Source organism: Thalassophryne amazonica, chromosome 18 (genome assembly GCF_902500255.1).
Source record: "Thalassophryne amazonica chromosome 18, fThaAma1.1, whole genome shotgun sequence".
NCBI lineage: Eukaryota > Metazoa > Chordata > Actinopteri > Batrachoidiformes > Batrachoididae > Thalassophryne > Thalassophryne amazonica.
The window spans coordinates 5,846,128-5,864,866 of NC_047120.1; the positions used below are offsets into that span (position 1 = coordinate 5,846,128).

General features: G+C 42.6%; 1 protein-coding gene across 2 annotated transcripts in view; it reads right to left on the bottom strand.

Annotated features, from left to right (window-relative positions):
• Window positions 1-18,739, bottom strand: part of bms1 (BMS1 ribosome biogenesis factor) — a 75,128-nt gene that overhangs the window by 16,432 nt on the left and 39,957 nt on the right. The window contains exons 11-20 of one of the 2 annotated variants that reach the window (XM_034193707.1): window positions 18,541-18,642; window positions 12,087-12,244; window positions 11,840-11,921; window positions 11,592-11,671; window positions 9,399-9,575; window positions 7,974-8,162; window positions 3,680-3,860; window positions 3,103-3,161; window positions 2,732-2,854; window positions 1,098-1,245 (exon numbers count right to left, since the gene is read on the bottom strand). In XM_034193707.1, the coding sequence (XP_034049598.1) occupies window positions 1,098-1,245; window positions 2,732-2,854; window positions 3,103-3,161; window positions 3,680-3,860; window positions 7,974-8,162; window positions 9,399-9,575; window positions 11,592-11,671; window positions 11,840-11,921; window positions 12,087-12,244; window positions 18,541-18,642 (1,299 nt within the window). Of the gene's footprint in view, window positions 1-1,097; window positions 1,246-2,731; window positions 2,855-3,102; window positions 3,162-3,679; window positions 3,861-7,973; window positions 8,163-9,398; window positions 9,576-11,591; window positions 11,672-11,839; window positions 11,922-12,083; window positions 12,245-18,540; window positions 18,643-18,739 lie in introns of both variants that reach the window. The other variant, XM_034193706.1, reaches the window with a different exon arrangement.

Consider the following 18,739-nt stretch of genomic DNA (forward strand, 5'->3'; position numbering starts at 1 on the left):
GGAAGTGATACAATACCGCAGTGAGAGCCAACCACCAGTAGAGGCCACCAACCTGCTTGACTATTGCAGATTCACTCTTCCCAGCCTGGTGCACAGCTAAAATTTTCTTTCTAGTGTCCTTTGACAGCTCTTTGGTCTTGGCCATGGATGAGTTTGGAGTCTGACTGTTTAAGGCTGTGGATAGGTGTCTTTTATACAGATAAGTTCCAACAGGTGCCATTAATATGGGTAACAGGTGGAGGACAGAAGAGCTTCTTAAAGAAGAAGTTACAGGTCTGTGATAGCCAGAAATTTTGCTTGTTTGTTTTCCACCATAATTTACAAATAAATTCTTTAAAAATCCTACAATATGATTTCCTTGAATTTTTTTCTCATTTTGTCTCTCATTGTTGAAGTCTACCTATGATGAAAATTACAGACCTCTCTCATCTTTCTAAGTAGGAGAACCTGCACAATCAAGGACTGACTAAATACTTTTTACCCCACTGTATTAATTATAAAAATGTAAAAGCAAAGATGATGGGTTATATAAGTAATGGAACGCTTTGGTATAATACCTGTAAATAATCAGTTTTATTGCAAGTTTTCTTCAAACAAGTCAAGGGATGGACACATGAACATTCCCAAATAACTGAATATGTCACATCAGTTATGAAGAAATACAAACAGTATGACACTCTATGGTAAATTTGTGTGGAGTAGACAGCTCTCAAAAACTGAGTGACTGTGCAAGAAGAAGAGTGAGGAAAGTCACCAAGACACCCAGACAACCCAGAAGACGTTACAGGCGTCTGTGGCTGTGATTGGAGAAATCGTGCACAGTGCACGTTTTGCATTCTGTATCCCCAGTTATACAGCTTCATGATGAAGTGGTACAGAGGAGGATTTTCTTTCACCAAAACATCAAATCTAGGTTTTGATATGTACGTTCTGACAAACTGTAGCTGAACTTTCAGGTCTTCTTTTTAAGAAAATCCTCCTCTGTACCACTTCATCATGACACAGAGAGACAGAGACAGATGTAAGTTTTTTTTGGTTAACATTCTTAATAAAAGCAGTCCCTGAAGAAAAAGTTTGCAAAGCAACAATTCACTCACCACTCATAAGAAGCGTGTCCTCAAACGTAGCTCTGTAAGCTCCTGCTGGTGCAGACAGGGCCTTCTTGATCTGACCTCTGACCCCTGACACTGTCCGCACAGATGCACCTTCAAATTTAGCAACCTCCAGCACGGTATTGAACATGCCCTGTGAACACAATGACCACCGAGTGCAAACACATTACAACTGACAGCACAGATTAGACAGAACACATCACGGCACGTCATGGTTACAGCACGTCGTCATTACTGCATGTTGTCGTCACGGCACGTCATGGTTACTGCACATTATCATTACTGCCTGTCATCGTCACGGCATGTCGCTGTTACTGCATATTGTGGTTACGGCACATTTCCTGAAACATCACATGATCTTGACACTAATGAACCAAATATTTATAAATCAGCCGCTGCTTGTTTCATTAACACACAAAATAAAAGTACAAAATGCCTGTCAGTGATCACACTTCAAGCTGTGTACTCCTTTGATTTTTCACTAAATTAACAAAATTTGAAGTCTAGTTTTCAGGGGATGTGTTAATTTTGTCAGACGAGATGAAATATATTCATCAAACAACCGTTTTGTTTCATGACGAACACGAGACAATGGTAAGACTGCGTCAGAACACTAAGACGTTATTAACATGCGCGACTGTTGATGAAAATAAGATGAGAAATGTTTTGCATGAAATCAATTTTCATCTTCATTTCTGTGTCTTGCTGTAGCCACCCAAGCAGACAGCTGTATTTCCTCTACTACTGCTGCCACTTTGTGGCTACAATAGGAAACTAGTTGGAGCGAACAGATCTTGTGGAAGGGAAGACTTGATATATGGTCACATTTTAAATATCATGAGACTGACAAGAAAACTGAATATCAAATTGTATCTGATGGGAAGCCTTGCGAATTTAAAATATCGTTAAAAAACAAGAAAAAACTTTCAATCATTCAACAAGTATATTTTGTCAGGTCATTATAAACGTTCATTATTTCAGGTGTGTGAAACATATTGACTGAAACTGCAATCAGAAATAGTCTAATTGTTTTTTTTTAATCAAGTATTAAAATATTTTGACTGAAACTAGACTAAAATGACCAGACTTTCAGTTGACTAAAACCTGACTTTAAAAATATATGTGAATGACTAAATAAGACTAAAAAGACTAAGGATAAATTTAAAAAGAGGTGACAAAATTAACACTAGTTGGGGAGGAGTGGCCAAAAAGGCAAACTCTGTTTGGGTTCAGAAACCAGAGCTAGTGCGACATCTAGTGGCAGAATATTTCTTTTAAGGAACCTTGAATGAAATCTGATTCCAAAAGGCCTAAGGTTAAATGAACCTGTTTGAAAATAGAGAACTGAACCAGAAACAAGTGGTTAATGTCAGCAGAGCTCATTAACTAGCACTCTGTTAGCAAGTAGCAGTCTGATGGAACACCGACTCTACCAACTCATTAATTATTGAACCTCAGCTAATATTGTAGGAAAAAACATACAAATAGTTGTGCACAGAGACAGTAATTTATCAAAGTTTTTGAACACCAACATGATTTGTTTGCCACTGCAGATGCAATGAAGCAATCCAGATGTTCATGTCGTGTCTACTTTCCAAAGGCTTGGACTCACGTTGTACCTTAATAAAGCAGGTGTTCTTGAAGATCTTATAAGGATAACCAATGAGTTTGAGCTTCTTCACTATTGTCACAGACTTATCCAGGTCCAGAACAACCCCTGTGGCTGCAATACGGAAATTCGACTGGGGGAAGAAAAAAAAAAAAAAAAACCCACAAACAGTAAAATACATGTCACACATTAGCTACATCTCAGTGAACTACCGCGTCCAAGTTTTATCAAAATTTGATGACCATCATGTTTTTGGGAAACTCCAACATTTTCATGATTTTCTTTCCTTCTTTCTTCATAAAAACTATATATTTGTATAACAGCTGCAGGCATTTAAAGAAAAAAAAAAAAAACCACACAACTGGCATGAAGAAGACTCACTTTACTTCCTGTGACTGACTGCACAGCCAGAAAGCCGGTGCCCTGCGGCGTGATGGGACCTGTAACAGGACGGCCAATGATCACTTCATTGATGGATAAACATTTCATATGTGATCGACCACAACAGAAGAGACACAAACGATTAAAACATGGAGAAAACTATTAACTGATTGTCACTGCAATCATCAACGGAGGAGTCCAGATTCACGGTGGATGGTTCAGTCCACCACCAAAGGCACGTCTGAAAATGCAATACACCTGTTTTCCCAGGTGAGGGCGGTAACTTATCAAAAGCCAGTTTGTCAACAAACAATAATTTGACAATTTGTATAAACAAATGCGGACAGTTGTTCTTGCCGGTTTGCTTGATTGGTGAGAAGATAAGACTCAATATGAAGAACAACAAAATGACGGCAGCAAGAAGAACAAAGTCGCTGCATCTGTTTCCTAAAGACAACTACAGTGTCCTTAACACCAAAACACGAAGACACATGCTGTGTATTTGGCCTGTGGATGCGTCACCTGGTCTGAAAATAACTGACTTTAGGTCTTCAGAAACATGCTCAGTGCGTCTTACCCCAGATGGAGGCGCCACAGTGCAGGTGCTGCGGTGTGTATTTAAGCAGCCGACGGCGTCCGTTGTGATCCTCGATGTGGTAGAGAGGAATAGTTTGAAAGCGGCGCCATCCCAGGGACAGGATCAGGGGGTCGCGGCTCTTCAGGATGCGTTCATGCCAGCGGTGCTTCTTCAGTCGCATCTGACAAACATCAGAAGAGAACATAAACAGAATCGACTAAACTTCTTGTTTCATGAATAAATGTCCATGTTTAACCAGCAACTTGACACTTTATGCTGTGGGGGATTTAACCTTTGACCTCATGGCTTGCTTTTTCTTGTGACATGCACCACCCATATTAGTGAGTCCGCTAAACACAGGGGTCTCCAACCCTGATCCTGGAGAGCATCTGTCCCACCTGTGGGCTCCACCCACAGATAACTAACTCAGGCAGTGCTCAGCCAATCAGGAACTTCTAGGAAACATCAGGTGTGATAGAGCAGGTAGACATGAAAGCACGCAGGCCAGATGGCCTTCACGTGCAGTGCTGGAGGCCTCGGCTTCAACCGCGCATGTCCAATCAATCACATTACCCATTACCCATTTCTGATTGATGATGCTGGCCAGAAGAAGCAGGAAGCTGTGCCAGGACTGACTGAGGTGCTTATTTTTAAAAACAGGCCTTGAAAGCACAATGTATTTATTCTATCAGATGCCTGGCTTTATTGTATTTGTTTTGGATACAGAAGAATGCTTCCACTGAGCTCATTGAGAAGGTGAACTCACACGATCAGAGACATAAAGTTCATTTATCACAATTATTTATGGGAAAGTCTACCAATGTTGAGGATGCCGGCGACTGGAAAAGGCCAAAGACACGCCCACAGTTCACCTGGCTGTGGAAGATACATGGACACTCTCAACAAGTGGGGATCAAACACCTGTCTGCCTGGGTGGTTGCCACCAGAACCTGAGGCGGTTCCTTTGTGGAAGCACTGCAGACTCCCAGATTTGACTTGACATCAGCCCGTTGGTATGAATGATGGCCAAAGCTGAGCAGCTCAAGATAATCATGTAACGACTCCCCAAAACAGAGTTTCTGTACTACACAAAGTTCTACTTGATGACTATGTCCATCTTTGGATGTCCTCCACCCAGACTGTATGCAGTGTCCTTCCCCAGTCCTGCAGATGGTAGGCTTTTTATTACAGGGTGCAAATAGAACATTATCATAGCAGCTGGTGAGAAATTTCTTTTTTTTTATTAAACATTTGTCACTGGTGTCCCAGTTGTGCAAATGTGTCCCACATCAATGAATGACCGTGGTGCAAAGTAGACTAGAATTCTGGAATAATTAACCGTACCTGCACATCAGATCACTCTGAGCATTTCATGCAAAATTCTGCCCGACAAATGGTATTCAGAAGCATGAGCACACGCGCAATATTACGTTACGCACAATGTCCACCCCTCCATATATTAAAAAAATATATATCTGATATAAATAACTCACCCGTTTAGTGCCAAACGGTGCCAGATCTGATCCACCTTGAGCGCACTAACATCATCATCATGACACTACTACTGATTAAAAAAATAACATGTATGTGATTTAAAATAAATAAATAATTCTCCAAGCAAAACAAAAGTTATTGTGGGCCATTGGGTATATTTATGGAACTCAAGAAAGAGTAGCGCACAATGATGAAGTCACAGGCAAAATGCCGTAGTGACGAGAAAAATGTCAGAAAAACTTTTTTTTGTGCTTTTTGTGATGTGTCAGGTTCACAAAATTAATTTATTTTATGGTGGCCGTTTAGTCAACTTTTATTAAAGAAGAGGGAGGGGGTGATGCTAGAGGGAGGGCGTTACAATGCACTGAAACGGTATTTAGTTTCTAATATTGTTATCAACCCCCAAAAAATTCATATTGGTTGGGCTCTGATACCTTGGAGCAACTGTGAAAATGACCAGTGCTGGAAAGTCGAACATTAATTAATGTTCAAAACAACCCAATGCAACAAATGAAAAATCAAAGTTTGATTTCAGCTCAAAGTGACAGCTGCGCCATATGATGAGCTAAAGATCTGCAAACACAAGTCTGGCACGGGCCGAAGATATTATCAAAGACACAAGCTCACGTCACAGCTCCTCTTCTGGACTGCTAGAAAGTACAGTTTTCCATCCGTAGTCATCATAACAACATCTTAAAACATTTTCTCCAAAAATGTTCTTGTTAATGATCAAAGTGTAACTACAATCATTTAGTCTGATGGAGGTCATCATGTTTATTAGACCCCATTCCTACCAGGCTGCTCAAGGAAGCCCTACCATTATTTAATGCTTCGATCTTAAATATGATCAATCTATCTTTGTTAGTTGGCTATGTACCACAGGCTTTTAAGGTGGCAGTAATTAAACCATTACTTAAAAAGCCATCACTTGACCCAGCTATCTTAGCTAATTATAGGCCAATCTCCAACCTTCCTTTTCTCTCAAAAATTCTTGAAAGGGTAGTTGTAAAACAGCTAACTGATCATCTGCTGAGGAATGGTCTATTTGAAGAGTTTCAGTCAGGTTTTAGAATTCATCATAGTACAGAAACAGCATTAGTGAAGGTTACAAATGATCTTCTTATGGCCTCGGACAGTGGACTCATCTCTGTGCTTGTTCTGTTAGACCTCAGTGCTGCTTTTGATACTGTTGACCATAAAATTTAATTACAGAGATTAGAGCATGCCATAGGTATTAAAGGCACTGCGCTGCGGTGGTTTGAATCATATTTGTCTAATAGATTACAATTTGTTCATGTACATGGGGAATCTTCTTCACAGACTAGGGTTAATTATGGAGTTCCACAAGGTTCTGTGCTAGGACCAATTTTATTCACTTTATACATGCTTCCCTTAGGTAGTATTATTAGACGGTATTGCTTAAATTTTCATTGTTACGCAGATGATACCCAGCTTTATCTATCCATGAAGCCAGAGGACACACACCAATTAGCTAAACTGCAGGATTGTCTTACAGACATAAAGACATGGATGACCTCTAATTTCCTGCTTTTAAACTCAGATAAAACTGAAGTTATTGTACTTGGCCCCACAAATCTTAGAAACATGGTGTCTAACCAGATCCTTACTCTGGATGGCATTGCCCTGGCCTCTAGTAATACTGTGAGAAATCTTGGAGTCATTTTTGATCAGGATATGTCATTCAAAGCGCATATTAAACAAATATGTAGGACTGCTTTTTTGCATTTACGCAATATCTCTAAAATCAGAAAGGTCTTGTCTCAGAGTGATGCTGAAAAACTAATTCATGCATTTATTTCCTCTAGGCTGGACTATTGTAATTCATTATTATCAGGTTGTCCTAAAAGTTCCCTAAAAAGCCTTCAGTTAATTCAAAATGCTGCAGCTAGAGTACTGACGGGGACTAGAAGGAGAGAGCATATCTCACCCATATTGGCCTCTCTTCATTGGCTTCCTGTTAATTCTAGAATAGAATTTAAAATTCTTCTTCTTACTTATAAGGTTTTGAATAATCAGGTCCCATCTTATCTTAGGGACCTCGTAGTACCATATCACCCCAATAGAGCGCTTCGCTCTCAGACTGCAGGCTTACTTGTAGTTCCTAGGGTTTGTAAGAGTAGAATGGGAGGCAGAGCCTTCAGCTTTCAGGCTCCTCTCCTGTGGAACCAGTTCCCAATTCAGATCAGGGAGACAGACACCCTCTCTACTTTTAAGATTAGGCTTAAAACTTTCCTTTTTGCTAAAGCTTATAGTTAGGGCTGGATCGGGTGACCCTGGGCCATCCCTTGGTTATGCTGCTGTAGACGTAGACTGCTGGGGGGTTCCCATGATGCACTGTTTCTTTCTCTTTTTGCTCTGTATGCACCACTCTGCATTTAATCATTAGTGATCGATCTCTGCTCCCCTCCACAGCATGTCTTTTTCCTGGTTCTCTCCCTCAGCCCCAACCAGTCCCAGCAGAAGACTGCCCCTCCCTGGGCCTGGTTCTGCTGGAGGTTTCTTCCTGTTAAAAGGGAGTTTTTCCTTCCCACTGTAGCCAAGTGCTTGCTCACAGGGGGTCGTTTTGACCGTTGGTGTTTTACATAATTATTGTATGGCCTTCCCTTACAATATAAAGCGCCTTGGGGCAACTGTTTGTTGTGATTTGGTGCTATATAAAAAAAAATTGATTGATTGATTGATTGATGTTTGTCAGAAGTATTAGTAAGACAGACAAAATATGTTCATCTTTGTGCATGGACGGTGGACACTGGACCTCCATTACAATGTTTTCACGTACCTGCAGGTATCCTATGTTGCCTTCACTGGAGCCCAGACCACCGAGGATGAGAGGATAGTGGGGATCGAAGTTGGTGACAACTTCACAAGGGACAGAGGAGAGCTTGACTCTGATGTACATTCCTGGACGGAATCCTTCATACTGAACTCTGGTCTCATCGTCCACGTCCTCAAACTCTGCCCTGTTCAGCTGAGGACAGCAGGACACAACACATCATCATTTCCTCAGCAGATTTTTCGAGGACTGTCTTGACCTGACAGGCAAGTCAAAAACCAGGGTTCCTGAACCTTGACAGATCTGAGATCTAACACCCCTGTCAGATCACAGTGAAGCACGCATCAGTGTGCTTCAGTGTGATACGTCATAATACAGCGAGCACATTGAAAAATTTTGGCCATGCACAATATTTTCGACGTGATCATAAGTTGTAAGTAAATTATGTGATTGTTGACATGTTTCTTGTAAGTTACAAGTCAAAATACATCCACTGATTAGCTGAACAACTGAAAGCTGCAGTCCTCATATGAACAGTTCAGACTGCTTCAAATATTAAAACCATTCACACATGGAGTAACGTGTTCGATTCAGTCGGATTATCATCACAGCCTGATGAAAATTTATCCACGTAAAGTGTCCTGATTTTGGACGATGTCTGAAAACACTTTAGTTCCTTGTTGTGGGTGAAGAAACGTAGCGTTTTAAAAGAACTCCCTCTGTGTTTTGTTTCTCAGCCTGCACCCGAGAACACCGGCTCTTTGTGCCACAACAAGAAAATTAACTTATTTTAAAAGTTGAAAGAGTCACAGCACCTCATTTACTCACGTCAGCGTTTACCACAGGCATCAGTCCATTCTTTAGCATTCTGCACACAAAATAAAATAAATCCCATGATCCACCAAGACAAAGATTTAGTTAAATTAAATTTACTCTGGCCCTCGTGTGGAGCGGAGAGGCTGCGTGACAGCATACACATGCTCATTAATACACATGACGTGCTCATTAATATTTACGTGCTCCACTTGCCAAACAAAAGGGTTCTGCCGGCGGTGGAAACACAAACCAAGCCAGACTTAACCGTTCCGACCTGAACCATACCGTGCAGTACCGACCCGGACTGCTCAGTAGAAACTGGGCTGTTAGCATAGCTGGCTAAATTGTCATGGTGTGACAGCTGCATAACGTATTCAATGTATCCAGCGTACTCTGCACACTTTTCATACGTCGGCATACACTGGTTAAATCATCAAGGTGTGACAGGGCTCTAAGATAAATCAGACTTTTCAGGCTTTTTAAAAAAATTGTAAATGTTTTTTTCTCATTATATTTCTACTCTCTACATTGATCCTTCCTGGGTGTTTTTAAAAAATCTGTGGAAACACCACATTATGAAACATGAACATATTTGATATTTATGAATTCTCTTACCTTCGCTTGTTTCTGCATCTCCTCCTTCAGGTCATCAAAGTACGTGGCGTCTCCATCATCGTACTCGGCATTGAAGCGCTCCTTCAGCCGGCGTTTCTTCTCTAGACGTTTGTTTTTCTGAGCCTCCTCCTCATCCACCTTCACCTCCTTTTCAGCATCATCCTCATCACTGTGCTCCTAATCCCAAAGAGCACGAGAAAGAGCATGATCCAAACAGAAAAACAAAAGTTTTATATTTGCAGTGCAGAGTGTACACACAAAATTCTTCAAGATAAACCAAAACAAAACTGAAAAAACTCCAGAGGAGTTGTAGTGTGTGGCCTGACAGGAATTCCAGGCAGTAGAAGAAGGTGGGAACATGGGCTGTGATGTCCCTGAGAGCGGACGAGACATTTGTTGGAGAATTTTGTGATCATGTGTTTCACCATTGGTCTGCTTATAGAGGAAACAAAGCACGGCTTTCCTCCAAACCCACACAGCATCCTGTCACAGTTACAATAAACCACAGTTTTGTCCTGATGGCCCCAGGGCAGCCCCCCCCCCCCCAAGTAATGTCTCCCTGGACATTAGGTCATTTCCCTCAGGCCCCTTTACCCCTGGTCCTTTCCCCATTAACCCCCCCCCCCCATGCATGTTTTCTTTTGTACTACATTGCATTTACTTTTCAAACTGTACATATGACAGTTAATACAAACAAAACATGAATATGTTTTGTTTGTATTAACTGGAGTTTATTTGTAACAACTAAATATTTACAAAACAAGCATAAAAAATTGACATTACATTGGCATGTAAAGTGTTTTTGTATCAATGACTTTTCAAAATGTAAAATATAAATTTAGGACATTGTTTATAGCTGCAAATTGTGGGCAATACCACGGAGGAAGTCCAAGCGATCTCTCTCTTGGTCGTTGGCCACAACGGTTTGAATTCTGCAGGTGGTGTCCTCGTACACTTGGCGCTGGGGCGGGGCAGGCTCGCAGAGTCCCGACTGCTGCAGATCGACTATTCACTGCTTGTTCCTTCTTTGGTATATACAAGAACACCCAGATGTTCGGGTGGTGACAGCCAACACTAGCAGCCATGTGGCAGTGCCAGCCGTCGGCAGTGCCAGCCTTCTACACTGCTGACTGTGCGCAGCAGCTCTTCCTGTATTCTGGCTGCTATGTTCCAGATAGTGAGGTCGAAAACTGGACCCCTGTGGTTTCTCCTACCTGTGTGACCGATGAAGGACTCGTCAAAGTAGTCAACCACAGGCTGGAGCTACTTAGGCAGTCCCTCCCAACCAGCTCAAATGAAGCAATCACATCTTCTGGTGGCACAAAGACCAGATCAGGCAATATCCTGGTTGCAAGGGAGAGCTCGGCATCAGCAGCATATCTCTCCTGGAGCTGTTCTGCCTGCACACACACACTGGGCCAAGTCGTAAAGGAACCTCTGTGGCTCTGTATCCCCTGAGGTGGGAGGGAATGCCCCGATACCAGCCCTGACAGATACATCTCACCTGTGATGTCACATTGGATCAGCTGCTTTAAGCAGCTACTCCTCCTCCTGCTGGGATGCTAGATATCTCCAGTACCAGGATTCTTGCAGTTGATGTTCCAATTAACTGTGAGCCACCAAATGTTGGTGAGATTATAAAGGTTCCAGGGATATTGCCACAATTCTAATAAATGCAGGTGTATTGCACTTCTCCATGTGCTGGGAATGGTGTCTGAAAGGATTCAGTTCCAGTTCACCTCCAAAACAGTTGGACTTAACAGCAAAGATGCCAACATTAAATCAACAGCATTCTCAGTCCTCCTCAGGAGTGTCTGGGTTTGTGAATTGCCTGGATCAAGACTAAGATTCAGGGTTTTAACAACTTCTGGACTCGGCCATCAGAAGTGTATCTGTATGTGGTGAAAGCTGAACTTGTAGAGACATTCACTGATCTCGACAGTGACTTTCATGTCTCTGGGTCCTTGACCTTTGAGATCAGGAAACGCCTGAAACAGCTCATGGACGTTGGGTTTTCGAATCACTAAGAGTGTTTTCTGTGACTCAGATCAACAGATTTCTGACGGGGCAGTCTGACATCCACTACTGGACCCAGTCAGCGGCAAGAACATTAAGAAGTGTGTGACCATCCAAAGTGAATCTGAACCCAGCCTACAGTGGACCCTGGTAACCCACAGTCGGCAACACAAGTACCTCTGCCGGATCCTGTTGCTCACTTTTGCCACTGTGGACTTCTCCGGTTTCCAAATCCTCAAAGTCACCATACAGCTCATCTGGAAGCAGCAAAAACAAGAAATTACAGCAAGTTTCCCCGCATTAAAAAAATAAAAATAAAACACCCCTCAAACAATCTGCAGTTGTCCATTTTCACCGTCACCATTCTTACAGGAAATCTAGAAGTTAACCTGGACTGTTTTACCGAACAAAGTCCTTCTCCTTACCGTCCTCCTTTAGCAGTGCTGCAGCGTCCTGGTCTTCTTCCCACTTCCCTGTTACAAAGCAATCCCTAATAGAGTCCAACATCTGACAAAAAAAACAAAACAAAAAAACAACAACAAAAAAAAAAACAGTCCATCACAGAAGGTTCGTTTCATACACCACACACACGCACGCACGCACGCACGCACGCACGCACGCACGCACGCACACCAAGTGTCCAGAACAGTCTGCACCTGTAAAACTGAATACCTCTTCCTGGTCCCAGTTGTGGCAGCTGTCAGGTTTGAAACGAGAGCAGTCGAGTGCGTTAGCTTGAACCTTTTTGGAGTTCTGAGGCCGACTAACTCGAAACAGTCCTCCCAGCTCCTCCTCATCACCCTCACTCTCAGAATCATCTTCCTTTGCAGCTGTAAGAAAAACACACACAAAAAAGTGTCATGAAAGTCTTGGTAGCTTCCCTGACTTGTAGAGTTTGAGAACTGCCTACTCCTCATAGAGCGACCATACAGCACCACACAGTTTGCGTTCCTTAATGACTGATGGGAATGAAGAGCAAAGTATATTCAGTGATTTGGAAATGTGATCCTCTGACTGGACTAAAGACATCTGGTTGTAAAAGTGATGAATTGTACCAACAACAACCTTTACACTTAGTTTGTCTGACCTGTGGGCTCTGAAAATGGAAGGAGTGGGTATAAAAAGTCTGTAATTCACTGTTAAGCCCAGGTTACACATAGACGGTTTTGTCGGCGGGTAGTACGTAGACCGAAGTTCACGGTAGTTCCGGCTGTTTTCGCGGTGGAAAGGGGCGAAGCATTTCGCTGGCCTTTTGAACGCCGTACTAGCCGCAAATACGCGGATAAAACAATCAATCAATCAATTTTTTTATATAGCGCCAAATCACAACAAACAGTTGCCCCAAGGCGCTTTATATTGTAAGGCAAGGCCATACAATAATTATGTAAAACCCCAACGGTCAAAACGACCCCCTGTGAGCAAGCACTTGGCTACAGTGGGAAGGAAAAACTCCCTTTTAACAGGAAGAAACCTCCAGCAGAACCAGGCTCAGGGAGGGGCAGTCTACTGCTGGGACTGGTTGGGGCTGAGGGAGAGAACCAGGAAAAAGACATGCTGTGGAGGGGAGCAGAGATCGATCACTAATGATTAAATGCAGAGTGGTGCATACAGAGCAAAAAGAGAAAGAAACAGTGCATCATGGGAACCCCCCAGCAGTCTACGTCTATAGCAGCATAACTAAGGGATGGTTCAGGGTCACCTGATCCAGCCCTAACTATAAGCTTTAGCAAAAAGGAAAGTTTTAAGCCTAATCTTAAAAGTAGAGCGGGTGTCTGTCTCCCTGATCTGAATTGGGAGCTGGTTCCACAGGAGAGGAGCCTGAAAGCTGAAGGCTCTGCCTCCCATTCTACTCTTACAAACCCTAGGAACTACAAGTAAGCCTGCAGTCTGAGAGCGAAGCGCTCTATTGGGGTGATATGGTACTACGAGGTCCCTAAGATAAGATGGGACCTGATTATTCAAAACCTTATAAGTAAGAAGAAGAATTTTAAATTCTATTCTAGAATTAACAGGAAGCCAATGAAGAGAGGCCAATATGGGTGAGATATGCTCTCTCCTTCTAGTCCCCGTCAGTACTCTAGCTGCAGCATTTTGAATTAACTGAAGACTTTTTAGGGAACTTTTAGGACAACCTGATAATAATGAATTACAATAGTCCAGCCTAGAGGAAATAAATGCATGAATTAGTTTTTCAGCATCACTCTGAGACAAGACCTTTCTGATTTTAGAGATATTGCGTAAATGCAAAAAAGCAGTCCTACATATTTGTTTAATATGCGCTTTGAATGACATATCCTGATCAAAAATGACTCCAAGATTTCTCACAGTATTACTAGAGGTCAGGGTAATGCCATCAAGAGTAAGGATCTGGTTAGACACCATGTTTCTAAGATTTGTGGGGCCAAGTACAATAACTTCAGTTTTATCTGAGTTTAAAAGCAGGAAATTAGAGGTCATCCATGTCTTTATGTCTGTAAGACAATCCTGCAGTTTAGCTAATTGGTGTGTGTCCTCTGGCTTCATGGATAGATAAAGCTGGGTATCATCTGCGTAACAATGAAAATTTAAGCAATACCGTCTAATAATACTGCCTAAGGGAAGCATGTATAAAGTGAATAAAATTGGTCCTAGCACAGAACCTTGTGGAACTCCATAATTAACTTTAGTCTGTGAAGAAGATTCCCCATTTACATGAACAAATTGTAATCTATTAGACAAATATGATTCAAACCACCGCAGCGCAGTGCCTTTAATACCTATGGCATGCTCTAATCTCTGTAATAAAATTTTATGGTCAACAGTATCAAAAGCAGCACTGAGGTCTAACAGAACAAGCACAGAGATGAGTCCACTGTCCGAGGCCATAAGAAGATCATTTATAACCTTCACTAATGCCGTTTCTGTACTATGATGAATTATAAAACCTGACTGAAACTCTTCAAATAGACCATTCCTCTGCAGATGATCAGTTAGCTGTTTTACAACTACCCTTTCAAGAATTTTTGAGAGAAAAGGAAGGTTGGAGATTGGCCTATAATTAGCTAAGATAGCTGGGTCAAGTGATGGCTTTTTAAGTAATGGTTTAATTACTGCCACCTTAAAAGCCTGTGGTACATAGCCAACTAACAAAGATAGATTGATCATATTTAAGATCGAAGCATTAAATAATGGTAGGGCTTCCTTGAGCAGCCTGGTAGGAATGGGGTCTAATAAACATGTTGATGGTTTGGATAAAGTAACTAATGAAAATAACTCAGACAGAACAATCGGAGAGAAAGAGTCTAACCAAATACCGGCATCACTGAAAGCAGCCAAAGATAACGATACGTCTTTGGGATGGTTATGAGTAATTTTTTCTCTAATAGTTAAAATTTTGTTAGCAAAGAAAGTCATGAAGTCATTACTAGTTAAAGTTAATGGAATACTCAGCTCAATAGAGCTCTGACTCTTTGTCAGCCTGGCTACAGTGCTGAAAAGAAACCTGGGGTTGTTCTTATTTTCTTCAATTAGTGATGAGTAGAAAGATGTCCTAGCTTTACGGAGGGCTTTTTTATAGAGCAACAGACTCTTTTTCCAGGCTAAGTGAAGATCTTCTAAATTAGTGAGACACCATTTCCTCTCCAACTTACGGGTTATCTGCTTTAAGCTACGAGTTTGTGAGTTATACCACGGAGTCAGGCACTTCTGATTTAAAGCTCTCTTTTTTAGAGGAGCTACAGCATCCAAAGTTGTCTTCAATGAGGATGTAAAACTATTGACGAGATACTCTATCTCACTTACAGAGTTTAGGTAGCTACTCTGCACTGTGTTGGTATATGGCATTAGAGAACATAAAGAAGGAATCATATCCTTAAACCTAGTTACAGCGCTTTCTGAAAGACTTCTAGTGTAATGAAACTTATTCCCTACTGCTGGGTAGTCCATCAGAGTAAATGTAAATGTTACTAAGAAATGATCAGACAGAAGGGAGTTTTCAGGGAATACTGTTAAGTCTTCTATTTCCATACCATAAGTCAGAACAAGATCTAAGATATGATTAAAGTGGTGGATGGACTCATTTACTTTTTGAGCAAAGCCAATAGAGTCTAATAATAGATTAAATGCAGTGTTGAGGCTGTCATTCTCAGCATCTGTGTGGATGTTAAAATCGCCCACTATAATTATCTTATCTGAGCTAAGCACTAAGTCAGACAAAAGGTCTGAAAATTCACAGAGAAACTCACAGTAACGACCAGGTGGACGATAGATAATAACGAATAAAACTGGTTTTTGGGACTTCCAATTTGGATGGACAAGACTAAGAGTCAAGCTTTCAAATGAATTAAAGCTCTATCTGGGTTTTTGATTAATTAATAAGCTGGAATGGAAGATTGCTGCTAATCCTCCGCCCCGGCCCGTGCTACGAGCATTCTGACAGTTAGTGTGACTCGGGGGTGTTGACTCATTTAAACTAACATATTCATCCTGCTGTAACCAGGTTTCTGTAAGGCAGAATAAATCAATATGTTGATCAATTATTATATCATTTACCAACAGGGACTTAGAAGAGAGAGACCTAATGTTTAATAGACCACATTTAACTGTTTTAGTCTGTGGTGCAGTTGAAGGTGCTAGATTATTTTTTCTTTTTGAATTTTTATGCTTAAATAGATTTTTGCTGGTTATTGGTGGTCTGGGAGCAGACACCGTCTCTACGGGGATGGGGTAATGAGGGGATGGCAGGGGGAGAGAAGCTGCAGAGAGGTGTGTAAGACTACAACTCTGCTTCCTGGTCCCAACCCTGGATAGTCACGGTTTGGAGGATTTAAGAAAATTGGCCAGATTTCTAGAAATGAGAGCTGCTCCATCCAAAGTGGGATGGATGCCGTCTCTCCTAACAAGACCAGGTTTTCCCCAGAAGCTTTGCCAATTATCTATGAAGCCCACCTCATTTTTTGGACACCACTCAGACAGCCAGCAATTCAAGGAGAACATGCGGCTAAACATGTCACTCCCGGTCCGATTGGGGAGGGGCCCAGAGAAAACTACAGAGTCCGACATTGTTTTTGCAAAGTTACACACCGATTTAATGTTAATTTTAGTGACCTCTGATTGGCGTAACCAGGTGTCATTACTGCCGACGTGAATTACAATAACCAAATTTACGCTTAGCCTTAGCCAGCAGTTTCAAATTTCCTTCAATGTCGCCTGCTCTGGCCCCCGGAAGACAATTGACTATGGTTGCTGGTGTCGCTAACTTCACATTTCGCAAAACAGAGTCGCCAATAACCAGAGTTTGATCCTCGGCGGGTGTGTCGTCGAGTGGGGGAAAACGGTTAGAGATGTGAACGGGTTGGCGGTGTACACGGGGCTTCTGTTTAGGGCTATGCTTCCTCCTCACAGTCACCCAGTCAGCCTGCTTTCCCGGCTGCTCGGGATCTGCCAGGGGGTAACTAACGGCGGCTAAGCTACCTTGGTCCGCACCGACTACAGGGGCCTGGCTAGCTGTAGAATTTTCCACGGTGTGGAGCCGAGTCTCCAATTCGCCCAGCCTGGCCTCCAAAGCTACGAATAAGCTACACTTATTACAAGTACCGTTACTGCTAAAGGAGGCCAAGGAATAACTAAACATTTCACATCCAGAGCAGAAAAGTGCGGGAGAGACAGGAGAAGCTGCCATGCTAAATCAGCTAAGAGCTAGTAGCTACGCTAAGCTAGCGGATTCCTAAAAACACGCAAAGTGAATAATGTGTAAATAATTTAGAGGTGATTCAGCAGAAGGAGTGCTTTAGTTAAGGCACGTAAAGATTACACTGGGAAACAAATCGTAATCTAGATAACTAGATCAATCTAACTGCGCAGATTAAACAGCTAACAGATACAGAAAAACACCGCAGTGCTCCGGAACAGGAAGTGATACAATACCGCAGTGAGAGCCAACCACCAGTAGAGGCCTACTGGTGGTGGCCTACTAAAACACCTATAAATCCGTCGAATAAAGCGGAGTTTTGACACCGTAGCATCCAGCACACGTCAGGCAACGGGGGTTAATACCCAGTTCTATCCTTTACAATCGCAAGTTAAAACGCGCGTGAGAACGGCGGTGTTCTGCTGCCGCCGATAATGCCCTGTGTACCGCTGGATTTATCCAGGCAAATCCTGCGTTACTCCAGGAACTTTTGCATATAAGCACCGCCCCCAGAGTATAATAGGCTGAAGCAGCTGTCAGTGCAGGGGGAGGGAGCTCATCCTCAGCCTTTTCTTTTCTCTCCTTTTCCCCTCAACGTGTTGCGCCGTCTCCACCTCTACCCTCTACCCTCTGCTTCTGAACCAGACCTCTTGGTAAGTCCTTGCCGCTGCCAATTTTATTTTAGGAGGCATACTGGAGCTTCTCTGCAAAAATATCTGGAGCTGGCCGCGAATGAGAGACCTGCATGCAGCGCGCGAGCGTTTTTATACTGACGGCCGCCTATCGGCCGTTTGGAACGCCGTTAACCGGGAGGTGGCGTTTAGAACAGCGTACTGTCTGCTAGCGCCACCGTTTTGTCTTCCTCTGTCGCTGGTTAAAACGCCTTTGAGGATGCCGATGTGGGCTCTTTCGCCGTTTTACACGCCATTGGTTAGGGATACAACCCTAACGATTAAAAAGTATCAAACGCCGTTGTTTCCATTGTCTCCATCGTCAGGCCACTTCTCCGGGAGCGCTCCCGGAATTATTCGACATGTTGAATAATTTGTTCGACTCCCGGTGAAGCCGGAACCAAACCATGCCCCCTTGCGCCGGCGTTAACTACGGCGTTTGATCCCTAAAACGGCCCGGAGGGGGCAAATCTCTGCCGGGACGCTTCCGGGAGAGTTTACCGTCTATGTGTAAATGGGGCTTTAGTGCTAAAAGTCCATGTGACAAGAACATCTTCATGGTTTTATTTTAACTCCACTGCAGAGTTGTACAGAATTAAGATTACAAAAACTGTGTCACCATCCATATAAACATGGACTGGAAGGTAGGAGCAATTTCCTGAAGCTGTTGTATCAGATGTAAATAAACAGCGGAGTCTATTTGCTGCTGAGCCGGTGCAGGAGACATTAAACCGTAACCAGAGTCTGATACCGCACCTGCATCCTGAATACACACAGCATTTATTACCTGAGCCATAAATCTGTTTTCGCAGATTTGGAGCTGCTTGCTGTTGGCGTAGATATGCTTCCGATGCTTTTTGCTGCAGATTCTCTTTCCATCGAAGAGTGCCTACGGATGGACAACAAGCAATTAAAATAAAGAACTATGAACCCAAACCTCAACTGACCAGAAGATGCCACTCCTGTGTTTATCTGTGCTGAACACA